We start from the raw sequence: 18,195 nt of genomic DNA on the forward strand, positions 1-18,195 counted from the left end.
ACCAGCCAACTGGCATTTCCAATATTGGAGCATGTAGTGTTGCATTCATTAATGGAACACACTGTTCAGTTGCTAACCATAGGACTTTAGATTCATTTGTGACTAGTTCCATCACTCCTTCTAAAGTGAAAGAAGATCCCCTCTGGGGACTATTGAATCACTTCCCAGTGTCTTGGTATTGTCAGCATGAGCTTAGTGTAGAATTGCTAGCTTGTGGGAGAAAAGGACTTGATTACAACTACTTTCTCCTCTGCCACCTAAATCCAAATTACATGACTATCCTAATATGGGCCATGAACAAACAAGATTCCAAGGAAGGATGGCAGAGAGCCTACTGGCAGCTTACTCCTTTCAACAGAATGACCACCGTAGACTAATTTTATGGCTGGACTTTCCAACATCTTATGGTGTCATCAAATGAGAACTGCAAACAAATAATAGGGGTACCAGAACTGCAGTACCAATTATGGCATGGTAGGGAGTTTGTTAAACCTGTATTCATATGCCCCCATCTAGGGTCTGCCTGCACACTGTAAGGAATTGGCAGAACTCCTCTTGCAACTGATGGAAGCAAGTTGGAACCTGTAGTTGCACACATCAAATTCTAATGCTAACCGAAATTTCATTGGGAAGGAGCAGATTTCCCTAACCAAATGCAACTTGATGAGCAAGTCTAAACTTCATATCCCATCGGTAAATCTACAATGAATGGGCAGAACAGGTTTCTCTTAGCCTCCTTTGCCTGCCTTCTTGTTGCCTTACCTAATTTACAGGACATCTAACCATAACTCAGGTGTCCCATTTTCCCAGTGAGCATGTGCATATCAACAAATTGCAGTATGGGCTAATCTGGTCATGCTGCTTTAGTATATATGCAACTATGTTTTTCTTTTGAAAAGTACTGGCAGGCAGACAAACCCCATGCCTGAGGGGAGGGTGTAAAATAAACCAGTGTTGTGTAATTGGCACTTAAAGGAGTGTGGTCTAAACTGACTTAAATAAGATAATGGTACTGGAAAGAAGGTTAGTAGGATGTAACTGACACACATACAGAACCGGGGGGAAGGGGGAACCTCTTGCCTTCTAAATGCTGCATTACAGCTCCCATCCCTGACCATTTGTGATCCTGGCTGGGGCTGATGGATGCTTGGAAATGCCATATTTGAATGATCACAAGTTCCGCAGCACAGTATAGAAAGGGGCCAAACTTAGTACTAAGGAGTCAACAACATACAGGGATTTTTTCAAAAAGCAAAACAAGAATGACAAAGCTGATTTAAAAATATTAAATGGCATATTTAAATTGGTTTTTAAAAAAATCTAATGTGCTATTGATTTCTGCATCTTAATGTTTGTTGAATTGAAATAGTGATAATTAATCCTGTGCATAGGCATTCCTGTAAGCTTCAACCCTATAAATACCCTATGCTCTAGCAAGTAGGCAGACCTCTCTTACCTATGTCTTTTATGTATATAACAGGTGCTACTACTTTTAAGAGATTGTTTTTACTGCATAATCAAGCCATATATTTAGATAAGCTGTATAAAACTTCTGCGATTTTAAGATTCCCATCCAGCTGCAATCTTCAGTATTAAGCCAAAAGCTAGCTAATGCCTACAGAACTGATGGTGGTGAGTGCATGCCTTGTGCAATAGCTATGAGTAGAATGCAATCACTTCCCTTTCCTATTTGACTCTAGAAATTCTATGCATTTCCTACCACCACCACCACCACATTCCTGAATAACGTACATGCATGAGCTGTTTGTGGTTTTCTGGCTGTAATTTACAGCCACAATGGGATGGCTTTCAATTTTAGGTGAAATAGAATTCTGTCTTTTATATCAGCTAATTAAAGTTTCTGGTCACTTCCCCCTAAGCTATACCTTCAGCTGCATCAGTGCTTTTTTCAACAAATGACATGTATAAAGATAAGTCTACTCAATATGAGCCTAGTTTTTGACTATATTCATGCAATCATAGCCATGTGTAGGTTGCTGAGGCTAGACCCATGAAAAGTTGGCAAGAATTCCCTGACTCCCAAGTCGTACCGTTTGTCAATTAACTCCACTTCCCCTCAGATGGATGTTTAACAGATGCACAAACAATTTTGATTTCCTATATGAGGGTGGTCCAACATGCAGCCTGGGGGTTGCATGCAGCCCTCAAGGCCATTTTCGACAGCCTTTGGCAGTGTTCAGGACTTCTTAAAGTGACTCAAGTAGCTGGCTTTTTTTCCCTTATTGCTGTGAGGCACACAAGAAAACAAACAGCAAAGGCGCTTGTCTCTCTCATCCCCTTCAAGGCCAAACGTGCCAGCCCTCCCCTGCTGTATCCTCTAACCTTGCCCAGGATTGCTCTGGACAACAAAATAATGTATTAATGTGAGAGAGGTATTTTCCACACACTGATAATGAACAACTGGATGCCTCCACATATATAAGGCTCAGTGAACTTAACAGCATTTGCATAGTCTTGCACTGCATTTTGACCACACATGGAGTTATAATCCTATTTTGCAGATCACAGCCTAGCACACTGATTCAGCGCATACTAACTCAGGAGCATAGCTGTCGACCATCCCTTATTTGGTGGGAAAGTCCCTTATTCCAGCACCGTGTCCCACTGCTGTCCCTTATTGATGATGTCCCTTAAATTTCCCGGGTTTCAAAGGAAGCAGGTCCTCTCCCTGCCAGCCAGGGAGGCTCCAACTGTGTTGCTTGGCTGCGTTGTTCACCCAATAAGGAGTCTAAGAATGACTGGGGGGTGGAGCCTTGTGCCGCTCAATTCGGCCATGTTGCCTGGGGACTCGCCTTTGCTCAGCGCTTCCCAGCAGAGAGGGGATGGTGGTTTTCCTTGTTGCATCCCCTTTGCCGGGTTGCTGCGCTGTGGGAACCACTGCTTGAGGCTTTGTTTGGCTGCTGGCTGCTGGCTGGGCTTTCTGCCTTTGGCTGGGAAAATCCCCTATTTTGGCTGCTGATCCCTTATTTTCAAGGCTGCTGGCCCCTTATTTTCAAGGCTGCTGGCCCCTTATTTTCAAATCTGTAAGTTGACAGCTATGCTCAGGAGTAGGTCCCATTATGCTTATACTTAAATATAGTAATGGTGTATATTAAATAATACTAGCTATATTGCAAATACTTAAGTAACAATATAAAAATTTGATTCACTCTGGAGCCTCTGGTTTCTGTGTCAAAGTACTCTTGCCGCACACTTTGGGAGGTTGGACCACTCTGTCCCATATTATGGACTAGAGTAATCTGTGCAGACTTGTGGAGTGGAATGTGAATTGTACAGTTAATATAAGTAATTGTCTAGATTTGTGTTAGTCTGGTGTACTAGCCTTCTGTATTAAGATTTGCTACAATTTTGATCTAAGAAAATTTTATTTGGGTTGGTGGCTATGGAAAAGGTCAGTCCTGCACTTCTTCCTACTGCTCAGTTCAGTAAACTCCACAGCGGACCCCTGCTTGGTATAATGTGCACCTGAATGATATTTTTTCATACTTTTGACTTGATTTGTGGCATACTTGCCCAAAAGAATGGTCACCACTTAGTATTCAACTTACGAAGACCACTAAAACCATGTGTCAGTAGAAGTGATTTTATAAAAGCAGCTGCAAGTAACAGTTATTGGAATTTGTGAATATAATTCCCTTAATTCTGCATACGGTGATCACCAGCCTTTGAGCATTTGCAGGCAAACACTGTAAAGTACTTTGCCCCAAAATGTCTGGATGGAGCTGTTTAGTTGAAGATGTGGACACTGGCTAGGATAGGATGGAGTCCCCCTTACAGTAGCAGCTAGCCGTGTCTCCAGGTAGCTGCTTAGTCGGGCACTTGGGGAGCTACCAATACGATTGTCATGCAGCTACTGTGCTATCGCTGTTGATCTTCCCTCTTCACCTTCAAGGCCTCAAAGATTCCTGCCCACAAACAACAGATCAGGGCTGACATCTGTTGCAGCCGTTCTCTCTGCGCACTTGCCCTGGACTGCAGCTCTGCAATTATACTTGTTTTCAAAGCCCCCAGCCCTCATTTCACGAATGGGAACACAACAAGCCTGCAGGCAATTTGAGACCCCATCTGTTCTGGAGTGTTTTTCTCTTGTGTCGTGCCTGAGGATACAGCTTGTTTGTTTCTCTCTGTCCCGCTCTTATCCTCCAAGACACAAAATGTACGTTGCTGTGGCAATGCACAAGTATGGGCAGTAACAGGAGAAAAGAAGGCAGAAAAATCAGGCCAAGTACACATGTTGGGATTTTATGTCTGGCTATCTATAGTCTGCTCTCGAATCAGGTATCCTTTCTCAGTATTTGCTCATCTGTTGCTCTTGGGTTCTTAGGCGATTTTATCTCCCTAAAGCTGGATCCCTACCTCCAGTAGTGTTTTTCTTGCCCTTTCCTTATATGGGGCTTTCAGTGGTCTCCTAGTCAAGAGACTAAAAAGGTCTACATCATCTTTACTTCAGCAATTCTGCACCAGGCGATTCCAGACCACACACTTCAGCCCTCATTCTTAAAATGTAGCATTTGAGTTACTTTCATGGGAAGGGTTTGATACTACATAAAAACACAGTAAAACTAGTATGGGCCCTTGTATTCATAGATTGCAGGAATTTCTCAACACATCTTGACAGGCTTGGTGGGTGGTTTTTTATGATGAAATACATGTGCTTCAGAATTGTTAATGCCAAATAACCCCTGGGACCTTAAGAAGGGCAGGCAAGAAATTGAATAAATAGCTTACTTTGTATGCATAAGCAGGGAAGCCCATAGTGTGTTGTCACTCCGAGGCTGCTGTAAATTCCTCACAACTCTTCCACCCATCACAGCTGGCATGGTCAGGTACCTGGAGGTTAAAATGAAAGAGTGAGAAGCCCATGATGAAAAACTAGGTTCTTAGTTACTTCAACTCCCAATTGCTTTGGTAGATTTGTTTATGCTACAACTGAAGAAAACAGAAAGCTTGCTACTGTGCGGCAAATGCCTCCTGTTGTGTCTAATCATTTGCATAGCGGCTTTTGCAGATAAGCCAGTATTTTTCAGGCTGTCAGTGTTCAACTGCTGAAATGGAAAAAATAAGAAGAGGTTAGATCCTGTTAACTTTTCAAATGTAAAACCAACAACTTAAACTAAATGCAAGTTTCAGTAGGAAAAAATTAAAGTCTTAATCCTGCATTTCCTGAGAGAACTTACTGCAGCCCTTGGGAGACTCTGTGTCTCTTCTATAGAGAACATTCGTTACACAAAAAGAGCATCTCAAGATATTTGTTTATAAGAAGGCAAGCTCAAAAGCAATTCCTGAAGGTGATCTATTTTTCCTATACTGTATATGGTATATCTAACATTTTCTGTATATGTTTTATAACTTGGAATCACAGAGCTGCAGAGTTGGAAGGGACCTCAAGGGTCATCTAGTCCAACCCCCTGTAGTGCAGGAATCCTGATCATAGCTGTCCCTTGGTTGGCTCAAACCACCAACCTTCTGGTTAACAGTCAGACACACTGAGCCATTGTGCCATTCTTCAAACCAGTTTGTGCGTAAGAGCAGAGATATGTTTCAATGAGACCCTATGCCAAACACCCACTTCTCCCACACTAGACATCAGAGGTGTCTAGTTTATATGCCACTTTCCCACGGTAAACTGTCCAAAGTGGCTGCCAGTATTACTCAATTATAAAAAGGCAAAACATTTTTTGCCAAGGGTGCACTGTCTACATGATTTAAGGTGTATCAACAATAAGGTACAGAAACTTGATTTAAAAATAAGAGCTGGGCTTTTCAGAATGTTGCAGTTTATATTCTGAGCTTATCCAGAATTTGCAAGTACATAGAGTCCTGTGTTTGCTCTATGCTATTACCAGATTCTAATTTATTGCAAAAACGAGTGATGATAAAAAGCAGAGTGATCAGATTCCTCAAAGGAATCCTTGTGGAGGAGCATCCCTGGGGATAAGGTGAACACTTAGTGATTTGTGTAGATTAGGGAAAGAGACTACTAGGAATTCCAACGGGGTAGCTACAATTGGCTTTGAAGCATGGAGGGGACAGGGATTTGGGAAGAGCAAATTATGTACAAGTACCAAAAGGAAAACTTGAGTAAGAGTAACTGGGATGAACACATCAGATGCTGCATCTCCAATCTTAAGAAGCCTAATTGCAGTGAGTGAACAAGTTATCTGTTTCTGAATCTATTGGTGTGCTAAATCAAAAATATTGGGCGAAACTAAAGTTTAATAGGTGTAAAAAGTCACCATTATAGTCTAATGAAGTACATATTTTTATTGTCTCCATATGAAACGTAACTTGCAAGTTTTGAAACTCTAAATTAAAATTATTTAAATGCTAAAGATTTGACTTTTAACTTGGAACCACAGGCATTAGAATTTGTCTTCCTAGCAACCTGGTTTTATTGGACTGCTGTTCTGCCACGTGGGTATTTAGTATGGGATGCCATGGTCAGAGTGCTAACTCAGTGTCAAAGGTTCGTGCTGTGCTGCTGCCACAAGCCGACCTTGGAACACACATAGTTGTGTGTGTAACTCTATGGGTTGTATCCAATTGTTATCCTTACACAAAAGCTTTTACTGCTAAAGAAAGGCAAGGTAACAATCTTAGATTACAAAACATTTCTGTGGTTAAATATTCCTTTCTGAAAAGCAAGTTCTGCATAATTTCTCAGAAGTGTAAACATTTTAGTATAAACATCAAGATTATTGTGCTTATCTCCTATTGCTCTTGAACCTCTGTAAAGAACTATATAATAAGGGCATAGTATTCTCTTTAACAGGAGTATTTATTCACTTATTTCAACTAAACCACATGAAATAGCCTAATCGCAAATGCAAACACCAGTGGCTCTTCATTTCCAGGTCTTTTCTCAATCTGGCAATAAGTGCCATGCCATTCACAATGCTATCATACATATAGATACACCAACTCGATGGAGTGGACAGAACACTAGCTCACCATTAATATTTTGAATTATCTGATGTGGTTGGACTCTGATCCCATCCAGTATGCTAAACATTAATGAATGCAAAGTTTTACTCCTACTGTAGTAGTTTACATAAACTCATTTGCTCAAGATAGCAGCACTTTGCAGAGGCAGCAGCAACAAAAGCCACAAAGATAGTTTATCTTGGAATAACTAAAGTACATTGCTGTCTGCTGCATGACAGAAAGAACACACTAAACGTGAGTACATGATACCTAATGAATTTCTAGAAGAGCAGGTCTCTCATGCAATGTTACTTCAGAGATCATATTTAAATACCTCTAATGAGAATAGGTTTCAGATGTCTGTTTAGAGATTTTTAGCAAGCATGGTTTTCAGCTACCAAAATTACGGCCTATATTTTAAGATGCTGCTTTAAAAATGATGACTGAAAACTGCATAATAACAAACAGTTCACACTACATTCCTTCTGTTAACGAGTGTTATACTGTTCCTCATTCCAGCCATTGTCCATATCTATTCAATTGTTAATAGAGGTTATTTTTTTTTGAATGTGAGTTATTTCACATGTGCATCTATATATCTAGATACCTTAATTTCTATAGTTTAAATAGAACCTTGCAATTTCATTTTAAGGCAAGTGTTTGTTTTTGAGGGAGGCTCTTATTTACAGAAAACACTTGTGAATATCATGTTACAATCCTACAAGTTTCTTACTGAGCATGTGTTGAAATGCTAGGAAAGTGGTGGTCGATTGCGGCCACACATATACAGGTAGGAATGAAAGCTGATGTTACGATGCAAGAATTCGCATGATGTTACAAGCAGAATTCTAAAGTGTTTCAGGTGAAATGGGGAGAGATGCAATAAAATCATCTTTGTTTAGTCAGGTGCTATTCTAATGAGTGCTCTTCTGAAACGTTCAACTTAAGTATTTGTTTTGATGTGTTGTGGCCATTACTTCACACTGATAATTCAACATATCTGATACAAGTATAATAAATGTTAGAATTGTTTGCATGATTTAGAAAGTGAATATTCTTTCTTTTCTTTAAAAAAAAAACAGCTTGTATGCCTGAGCCTTATACTTGCTGTTTTGTATATGTGTTAGCTCATGTGTGCAATCTTTGAAGATGGGTCTACTTTTGTTTTAAAAGTGTGAAAAACACGTATTCAAAATAGCTTTCTTTTTTATATGTTTTCTCTCCTTAAGAGATTGTACCCTTTCCTGTTGGTAAACTTTGGGCATGATTCATTGGGTATGATTCATTTGCATCATGGGCACAGCCCATCTCTCCCTGTGTCTTGCAAGTTTATTGTGTCAAATCAATTTGTACAAAAATAAGGCACCTTCTTCATAAAACCAATATAAGTTTCTATCACTTCTATAAGATAGCTTTAAACAACAAATATTGTTTGTCCATAATCTAGCCTAAATTGATCTTCTTTAATCTCTTTATTTTCACTAAAAGAATTACGCACATGTTTGGCTTACTGGATCATGTCTCTTGTTGAATCTTTTCAGCACAGCACCTGTTGCAAAAAATATAATTTATTGTGTTTTGTTCCTGTTAACAGCACAGAAAGAGGAACGTAAGAATGAGGATAAGTCAGCTGAATCTTCAGTAGCATCAAAGAAAATGGTTGTGTCAACTACTGCAGCGTCTCAACCCACTTCTGCAGTGTCTACCCAAAGCAGAAATCTGCCCTTAAAGAAACCCTCTACATTTACTAGTTCTAAGCATCCAATTAAATACTCTGCTGCAGGTTTCAAAGGGGTGATACCTAAGAAGTCTTCACTTTCAACTGGTCCACCTACATCAAGCAATGTGTCATCATCAAGGCCTTCACCTTTGTCCTATGGTACATCCTCAGTTTATAAAAAAACAGTTTCCTCTTCAAGCATTGGTGGAGGGCTCAGGAAGCCCATGGTGTCCTCTGCTTCTTCAACAACTTCCTCAGCTACACAAGCAAAATCTGCAAGTGCTAGTCAATCACAGCCTAACTCTCAAATTCGCCAAAATATACGGAGATCTCTTAAGGAGATATTGTGGAAAAGGTAGGCACTAAGTGTACTTGCTCTGTGCAAATAATCTGTATAGTTTAGGATAATCATTAGTTTTAATGCTGCGTGAACAGTGATATTCATTTCTTCTCACCTTTCATAGCACTTTAGATAATGTATCTGAAATAAGTTTAGTGCTAAAGTATTTGTGAATATTTTTGACTGAGCAGGAAATACCTTAGTCAGTAAATGTCAACATTTCTTAAAGGTTTTAAACAAGAATAGAAGGCCCCAAAGGCAATCTTACTTTCTTGAAAACTAGATTTTTTAAAAAAACATGGTTTCACAAAACAGATAAGCACTGTCCAATATAAATGCATGTGCTTATCACCAGTTTTCCCAAACTATCATTAGTACTTTAAGCAGCAGAACAATCCTCCTGAGTACATGGTATTCAGAGGATGTTGCAGCAGTGGATAGTGGGAATCAAAGAAGGAAAATTCATCCTTGGATTAAATAGGCCATTTTTGAGACTTAAGTCATAGAAGATTCTTCCTGCATATAGGTAGATCAAGCTACTTAGCAGTACTGTCATTTTTGACTCCCTTTTCTTTCTTTCCTAACTCTTTCGGCAGAGTAAATGATAGTGATGATCTGGCTATGACAGAGAATGAGGTGGGAAAGATTGCACTGAACATTGAAAAGGAGATGTTTAATTTATTCCAGGCTACAGACAATCGGTATAAGAGTAAATATCGCAGCATTATGTTCAATCTGAAGGACCCTAAAAATCAGGTTTGTATGAAAGCGAATGAATGACTTCTCAACAGCCTTTTTTTTTTTTTTTTTTTTTAGTGGACAGCCTTTGATTTGACTGCATCATTTATTTTATAGCTCTTTTTGTAAACTGCTTTGAGTTTTCTTTACAATCAAGAGGATTGTAAATTTTATTGGGGTGGGGAGCTTTGGAAGCATGAATGACTAAAACTAACAAGTTTGGGGCTGTTTGGTTTAGAAAAGAGGCAAGGGAATATGATAGAGATATATAAAATTCTGCATGTGGAGAAAATGCCTGTGGAACGCTCAATCCCATCTATGTTTGTGCCCTTTCCTGATACAGACATGCTTCAAATTATGTTATAGAGTAGACTCTTAATGTTTTGCTAACCTGGCAATATTTTTTTAAAAAATGTATTTTAAATATTTCATTCTATTTACACTTAAGACCCTTTAGAAGGAATTCATGAACTGGATGACAGCATTTACTTGCCTATTGGAAGATTCTCATTTGCTAGTTGTGTAAGTAGTTACTGCTCACCTCAAATCACTCCTCTCTCTTTAGGGACTTTTCCATCGTGTTCTTAGGGAAGACCTTCCTTTGTCAAGGCTTGTAAGAATGAAGCCGGAAGAACTTGTATCCAAAGAGCTATCTACATGGAAAGAAAAGCCAGCCAAAGCAGTAAGCAATAAAATTTTGTGGTGTTTATTATGTAAGGATGGTTGATGAGCAATTCCAGCTGATGTGGTAATTGACTACAGATTAATGATTGAAGTCTAGTTCACTGACTTTGTGTGTGTATACAAATCACATTATTGTTTTCATAGGTAATGGCAGCTAGACGTAAAACGTTTGAAAACAAGAAATCTGCTGTAAAACAAGAACCCATCCCAGATGCTAATATGGAAGATTCCCCACCAGTGTCTGATTCAGATGTAAGTATAAGCCACTTAAGGCACTGGTTTACAATTAATTATATAGACCATTTACCAAAATTTAGTTCTTTACATGAAGATATTGTATAATTTAAAATGTCATGTTTTAAGATCTCAAGTATAGTTTATCTGCTTGCTTGCCTTTTTTTATTTTAGAGGGCACAATCCAGTAATGCACTATAGCAGCTTACACACACGCTGCACAATTCCTGCAGTACTCTATACTTATTCTGAGGTACATGTACACAGTATTGTTTTATTATTATTATTATTATTATTATTATTATTATTATTATTATATACTGCCCTTCATCCAAAGATCTCAGGGTGGTTCATGTCATAAAATACAGAATAAAACCACAACGAACATGATTAAAACAAGAACAAACCAAACCAATAGCCCAGCCACCACTGTACACTGTAGTACACTGCCTATTACCTGGAATGTTGCTTTGGCATGGTTCCTATTGCAAAGAGACCAATGATAAACAGGCAACCCCTGATTTGTGTGTGGCTGTGTTTTGGGTCATTGTGCATGAGGGTGGAGCACACATAAGCTTGTTCCCACCCCCTTTTCCTGCCACTGCTGGGTCACCATGATGCATATGTGTGTGAATGTCAATCAATTGTTTCCCGTACATTAATTAATTTGCCCCAAACAGGGGACCAGCACACTTTCTGTTTCCTCATTTGGGTGCTGTCGAAACCTGTGGTGCCAGTAATGAATTTACGCAAACCTTATAAGGATCTCTTTCTGCATATGAGCTTGTACTTGTTGAAAGGTCAAGTTATGTTAGATTTTAGTAGTATCAATTGCTTTATTTTTTGGAGCTGTGGATGTTTGCTTTCAAATCTGTGCATATCTACAGGAATTTGCATGTGTATAGTTGAAATGAGCCTGATACCAGCAAATCATACCATTGCCTCAATTCCTTTTTAGGAGCAGCAAGAGGCAGATCGAGCAGCTCCTGAGAAAAGCAGCGCTCCAATTCTCGATGTTTTCAGCAGTATGTTACAGGACACAACAAGTCAACACCGAGCCCATCTTTTTGACCTGAACTGCAAAATCTGTACAGGTATGCACATGGATTACCCACCTGGTAGAAATGCAAAGCAGAAATTGAAATTACCATATCAATTTTGTTCTCAGTAAACCGAAATCTGGCTGGAGCCTCAATTATACAAATGGCCAGACTTTCTTCTTGCAGTAAAATAAACTTTTTGCTTCTATAAATTAAAACAGCAACAAGCAAGAAGTGACTTCCCTGTGTCCAAGGGAAATATAGCACCATGTCCATGAAATGACACAGACTCACAATGTTACATGTTACGTTTTTTTTTTTACCATTTAGGTCAGATGTCAGCATCTGATGAAGAACCAGCTTCAAAGAAACAAAAATCGTCTTCTGTTAAGAAGGCGGAACCAAAGCCAGAAATGAAGTCAAAATTTGAAAGCTCGACACCAACAGATGAAGTGGAGGCTGCAAAAGAAGAGGAAATGGAGACTGCTGCAGAACCTGTTGTTGAATCTGTAGCTGAAGTAGTTCCTCAGCCAAGCATAGAAAAAGCTTACATTCCTTTAACACAAGGACAAAGCAATCCATTATCTTCTCTACCCAATGAGAGCTCTCTCTACCCCACATCTTATGCTGGCGGTGTTATCACTACTGTGACAGTCTCTGGGAAGGATCCCAGAACAGCCATGAGCACTTTGTCAACCTCTGCTTCTACTGTGACTTCTGCATTGCATCCCAACCCGGCATCTGACAAAGGTTCTGTCGGGGAAAGTAAAGCGGAAATATCCAGAAATACTGTAGCAGCTCCAAAATCAATATTAACGAAGCCATCATCATCATCGGACCCAAGATACTTGGCAGCTCAATCATCCCTAAATGTTAGGTATGTGTGTGTCAATCTGCAAGAGGGTCACTAGGCCTGCGGTATTGTGCAAAGGGGACCGTGCCACCCAATGGTGTGTGTGTATCTAGGTGCAGGGGGAGCCTTCAGATTCCTTCTAAGGAAGGAAGCTTCCCAGAGTGAGTAAAATGGGGGGCAAGGTGGGTGGGCAAGTTAATGGGCATAGCTAGGTCTCTCTCCCCCCCCCCAGCGGGTGGCTTCTTTCTGTCCCCCAATTGTGCAAGAAGGAGAAAAGCTCAGACCAAACACCCTTGCTGCCATTGCTCTGCAAGTACTCTGATGCTAAGTGACAGTGAGGGATCATTCTTTGCCTCTCCTCAAGATGTGAAGGAGGGATAACTTGTGCTAATCTCTCAGAAGCCACTAGGAGGAAAGGACAGCAGAGCCATGAACAGGAGGATTTTTTACTACTTCTGCATACTTTGAAGATTTGCCAAGTCGTATTTACTCATGTAGCACACTTCTCAACCTCTAGTAGCATTGGTGCACAGGAGGAGCCAGTGTTTGTAAGAATTGGGGGACGTGGGGTCACACATTGCCTTCACTCAAGGCAGGTTTATAAACTTCAGTGTCTCTCTATCTTTCATGCAAAAGAGAATCAGTCACAAGTCTTACAATATCAACTCAATCCCTAATAATAACAGGAATTTTATTCATGGGTTAGCAAATTAATGGTCCGTCTTTTGTGATCACTAGCCTTCCACTGAATGTGCTGGAAGTCTTAAAAATTGATTTCTAGCCCATTAATTTAATTTACTAAAAGTATATTTCATAAGATTTAGGATCATTTGGTGTGGAATTTGAAAAATGTTGGGGTTGCCTGGGATGGAGGGGCATTTGTAGAGATACAATATGTAGAGCCACACTTGACACAATTCTCCCTCCTGGGTTTTCTGTTTTGCAGTATGTCGGAGATACGGTCCCCTCAAGAAGGAGATACATCCGTCTTTCTCTCTCGCCTTAACACCATATGGAAAGGCTTTATCAACATGCAAAGTGTGGCCAAGTTTGTCACCAAAGCTTACCCTGTCTCTGGATCCTTTGACTACCTCAGTGAGGTGCGACTTTGAAGTGCTTGTGCTTTCTGTGTAAACTGTATCTAAAATCATACTTCTAACTAAATTTGCTTTGCGGTAAGAGGTTAGCTATATAATATGTTATCATGTTTACTCAACGTGATAGCTTGAAAGCTAAGCAAATTGACCTATTAACATTTTCAAATTTCATTTAGGTCTGAGTTTTAATAACTCACTGTTCAGACAGTTGCCTGACTGCAAATAATGTAGCAGTGTAGCATAAGAAATCAGACATAGATAATGTGTACATTGACTTGGCAACCATTTCATGCGGGGATTCTGTTCCCAGCCCCTGCGTGTGTCAGCGGAACACGGATAAGCAGCCCCTGCCCCATTATGTCCCCATTCTGTCTTCTTCTGGGTCCAAAAAGACCATGCATCGGTGATCATGCATCAATTGGATGCACCTAAAATGGTCACCGCCTCTATTGTATAGGACAGCAATTTATTTAAAAAATAATAAAATAGTATTGGTGATCTGTAAGTACAATGGTACCTCGTGTTACGTACCATCCCCCTTATGAATGCTTCGGGTAACGCACTCTGCTAACCCGGAAATAGATGCCCCTTGTTGTGAACTTTGCCCTGGGATGTGAGCGGAAGTCACACTCCGGTGGCACGGCAGCAGCGGGAGGCGCCATTAGCGAAAACACGCCTCATGTTACAAGCGGTTTCTGGTTACGAACGGACCTCTGGAATGAATTAAGTTTGTAACTGGAGGTACCACTGTAAGGGGAAAATAGTAGCACTGAAATATTCCATTTTTAGTATTAATACTTCATATCAGTAAGTAATAAGGCACTGCTTATTGTTTTCTGTTAATCACACTCTTGATTTTCATTTTGGTCTGATGGTGAGAAGCAGTGATCTGTAATAACTGAACACACAGTGAACAGTAACCAGGAAGTTGACACTGTTAACTGAGTGATGATTGCCACTGTCATGGGATGACTGCAATATTCAGTGAGCTCCCAATTTCCTGTATTAAACCCAAAAAAGAAACATAGGAAGGAAGTTCGGTGTAGGTTATTATCAAGTGTCAAACCAACAACCGCAGACTGTTCATAAATTCCATTATTTGAGGAAAAGCCACCTTGGTTCAAATAGATTTCACATATTGCTCTGCATTGTTTGTGTAAGAACTGGTGGGAGGGTGGGGAGTAGAACAGTAGCTGAAACACCTGTATATCTTTCCTGCCTTAGAGGAGGAAGATACTTCAGTGTATTCAACTTTTTTTTAGCCTACCTGTGCTCCTTTTATGGTCAATATGAACAGGGTGCTTGGAATTTTGATTCTTGTGCACCAACAAATTCTGTCAGTGGAATCTTTCTTCCTGTGTTTTGAAGCAGGGATAGGAAGACTCCTAAACTTACAGATGTAAGAATAACCCTTTTCCTCCTAGTTTGGAAAACAAGTATGTTACGATCTTAGGCTCAGTGGGCTATGAATATGATATAGTAGCAATGTTTATATGCTGAATTCTGAGACAAACGGTGGTTAATGCAAACAAATAGAAATATGTTTGCCCCTTCAACTATAGATAAGACAGCTTTTTAAATATAAACACATTGTGCCTCAACAGCATGTTTTAGTGACAATTAAAATTTTACTCTATGAAAATAGGCTAGGAATGTTTTGTCACAATTTTCATATTACATATTTAAGAACTTTTTGTAGCTTTAATGTGCAAAAGCATTACTTCTTTATGTAAAAGCTATCTCTCACAGTGCTCAGGTGTTACTGTCTGAGCCTAATATGAGAGGGAGCGAGCCTCAGGTTCTTAGCACACCAATAGCCAGCCTTTCCAGCTCATTTTCCTTGTACAAAAAGTCATGTTTGACCCATACAAATACTGCGTTCATCAGTTCCCAAGATCTTGTGGCTCCTATCCCCCTTGATGTAGTCAGAACATGTAAATAAAAGCAACATCCTACTACAGTGTCAGACATATTTCTTCATTCCCAGATAAGAAACTATAGTAGGGGTACCCAAGGGTGAGATGTACTCCCTGTCATACCAGATTCAGAAAGGAACATATGAATGAGCTGTGGTTTGTGGAATTAAAAGAGGGACTGTTTGCTGCTAGCAGTTTGAAAATTGAAGTGGAAGGATAAACAGAATTGTGAACATAATGGCCATAGCTACAGTAAAATCACAGTATACCGTATTTTTCCATGTATAAGACTAGGCTTTTTTTTAAAAAAAAAAAGTCAAAAATAAGGGGGCGTCTTATACACGGATAGTGCCAAGGGTGGACTGGTGATTGGTTGTTGCTGCAAAAATAGGGGGCTTCTTATATATGGGGGCATCTTATAGATGGAAAAATATGGTAACTTCTATTTATATTCTGTTGGTATAATTCTATTTACTGGAAGGTGTGGGGCAATATACTTTGCCCTCAAACTGCCCTCTTCTCACATTATGTAATGCTTCTTATCTAGGATTTACCTGATACAATTCATATTGGAGGGAGGATCTCACCGAAGACAGTATGGGATTATATTGGCAAACTGAAATCATCTGTGTCAAAGGTACTTTTTAAAAATCCTTGGTAATGGTGAAAGAATTGAACTTTATTTGAAATAATAATTGTGGATGGGATCCAGTGAACTATATAACTAAGTTATTCTACCTAAGGGAGGAGGACACTGCTGGCTTGAATTTATGGTACAGCAGCAACTCCTAATGTTTTTCACATGTCTCTTTTGAAATGTGAAGGAGACTTCTTTTTTAAACATGGCATACAGGCCTATTCATCAAAATAAAAAGATAAAATTGCTCCTACCCATCTGCACCCCAGCAGCAGTTTGGATTCTTGTCAGTAATTTGCACCTGAAATTCTTTAAGATAAGCAAAATACAATAATGGCTTTTCCTGCTGGCTGTTACTTCCCTTCCACATACTCTCGCCACTTCTTCCCTGCCCCAACCAGTTCTGTGTTAGTAATATTTCAGTTTCCAGCACAGCATAAATTATCACTGACTTCCTATGAACCATCGTAGTAAGAATCCTTACTAGATCTAACCCTAAAAGTGTTTTAATAATGAAAAATTCAGCAACCTTAAATAATGTAAAGTAACATTATATTGATAATTAATTTTACATAATCTTTGCTTATTTGATGGCAGTGATAATAAGGCATTTTTAAAAGCTGCACCATCTTTTGGATCACCAACATAACTCCATATTTACTGCTGCAGACCCTGCAATCAGTGTCTGAGGCCCTTCATGTGTTCCTCCAAGAGAGGTCCAGATAAGTGGCCACACGAGAGTGGGCCCTTTTTGCAGTGGCTCCCTGTTTGTGGAATGCTATCCCCAGGAAGGCTAACCTGGCGCCTTCATTACATATCTTTAAGTGCCAGGCAAAAACATTCCTCTTTTCCCAGGCCTTTGGCTAATTAGACAATTTATGACTTTTAAAACGGTATGTGGGGCATGGGAAGAGGGTGATATTGTTTCCGTTTGTTATTATGGTATGTATTTTTGTAAACTACCTTGTGATTCTTAGATGAAGGACGGTATAGAAATTGAATAAGAATAATTCTGAAACTATTACTTCAAAACTGAAGTGCATTAATGCCATGTTGCCCTCACTTGCTATTTATTTAGCAATAGGTTGGTATTTTTCCTTTATATTTTTGTATTATAGGAACTATGTTTGATCCGCTTCCATCCTGCAACAGAAGAAGAGGTGCCTTCCTACATTTCTCTGTACTCCTATTTTAGCAGTCGTGGCCGATTTGGTGTTGTTGCTAATAACAACAGACATGTCAAGGACCTCTATTTGATTCCTCTCAGTGCAAAGGATCCTATTCCATCCAAACTTTTACCCTTTGAGGGACCAGGTAAGCAATGAATTGTAGGAAACCCAAATACTTCTGCCCTTCTATGTTAGAACTATAAATACCATACCAGACATCATTCATAACACACACTTCAGTTGGATAAAGGTAGAAAGGAAAAGTACTATATACCGGTCGATTGTGGTATGTCCCTGGTCGATCACAGGATCATGCCCCCCTCCCCCCCAAAGCTCAACAACTTGATGCTTTCCCAACAAAAGCTCAACAACTCTGGTCAATCCAATGGGTAGCTCACTGCCATTTTTTTAATAGATCGCAGTCTATTGGAAGTTGGATGTGCCTGCTATTTATACAAATCATAGTTTGGGAAATTGGGGGATATAACTACAAGAACTTTGATCTTTTAAAAAGGCACAGGGAGGTTAGTTAAGTTGGTACGCAACATGACATGCTCCAAATGAGCAGAAGTGGTCAGCATCTTTGAACAGAAGCAAACACAGAAAGCCCACGGAACATCACTGACGTTGAAAGGTAAGATTGTCATTTGCAGACTATATTATAGGTGTGCTTGAACTCCTACAATCAAAAACTCACAAGATCTCAAGATTTCAGCACTGAGCTCACCCAGTGGTGTGAGGAATGTCCCAAGGAACTCAAGCTTTCATAGCTGAAAGAGACACACACATAAATAAGGTGTAGTTACACACTAGTCCATCAGC

At 39.7% G+C, this 18,195-nt stretch overlaps 1 protein-coding gene across 9 annotated transcripts in view; it reads left to right on the forward strand.

Annotated features, from left to right (window-relative positions):
• Positions 1-18,195, forward strand: part of DIDO1 (death inducer-obliterator 1) — a 66,701-nt gene that overhangs the window by 36,014 nt on the left and 12,492 nt on the right. For all 9 annotated transcript variants that reach the window (XM_083447237.1, XM_083447245.1, XM_083447239.1 and 6 more), the window contains 9 exons: positions 8,540-9,020; positions 9,602-9,761; positions 10,309-10,425; positions 10,572-10,679; positions 11,620-11,755; positions 12,032-12,578; positions 13,501-13,654; positions 16,115-16,204; positions 17,323-17,518. In XM_083447237.1, the coding sequence (XP_083303363.1) occupies positions 8,540-9,020; positions 9,602-9,761; positions 10,309-10,425; positions 10,572-10,679; positions 11,620-11,755; positions 12,032-12,578; positions 13,501-13,654; positions 16,115-16,204; positions 17,323-17,518 (1,989 nt within the window). The remainder of the gene's footprint in view (positions 1-8,539; positions 9,021-9,601; positions 9,762-10,308; positions 10,426-10,571; positions 10,680-11,619; positions 11,756-12,031; positions 12,579-13,500; positions 13,655-16,114; positions 16,205-17,322; positions 17,519-18,195) is intronic.

The sequence above is a fragment of the Podarcis tiliguerta genome (assembly GCF_965153285.1).
Source record: "Podarcis tiliguerta genome assembly, chromosome: 6".
NCBI lineage: Eukaryota > Metazoa > Chordata > Lepidosauria > Squamata > Lacertidae > Podarcis > Podarcis tiliguerta.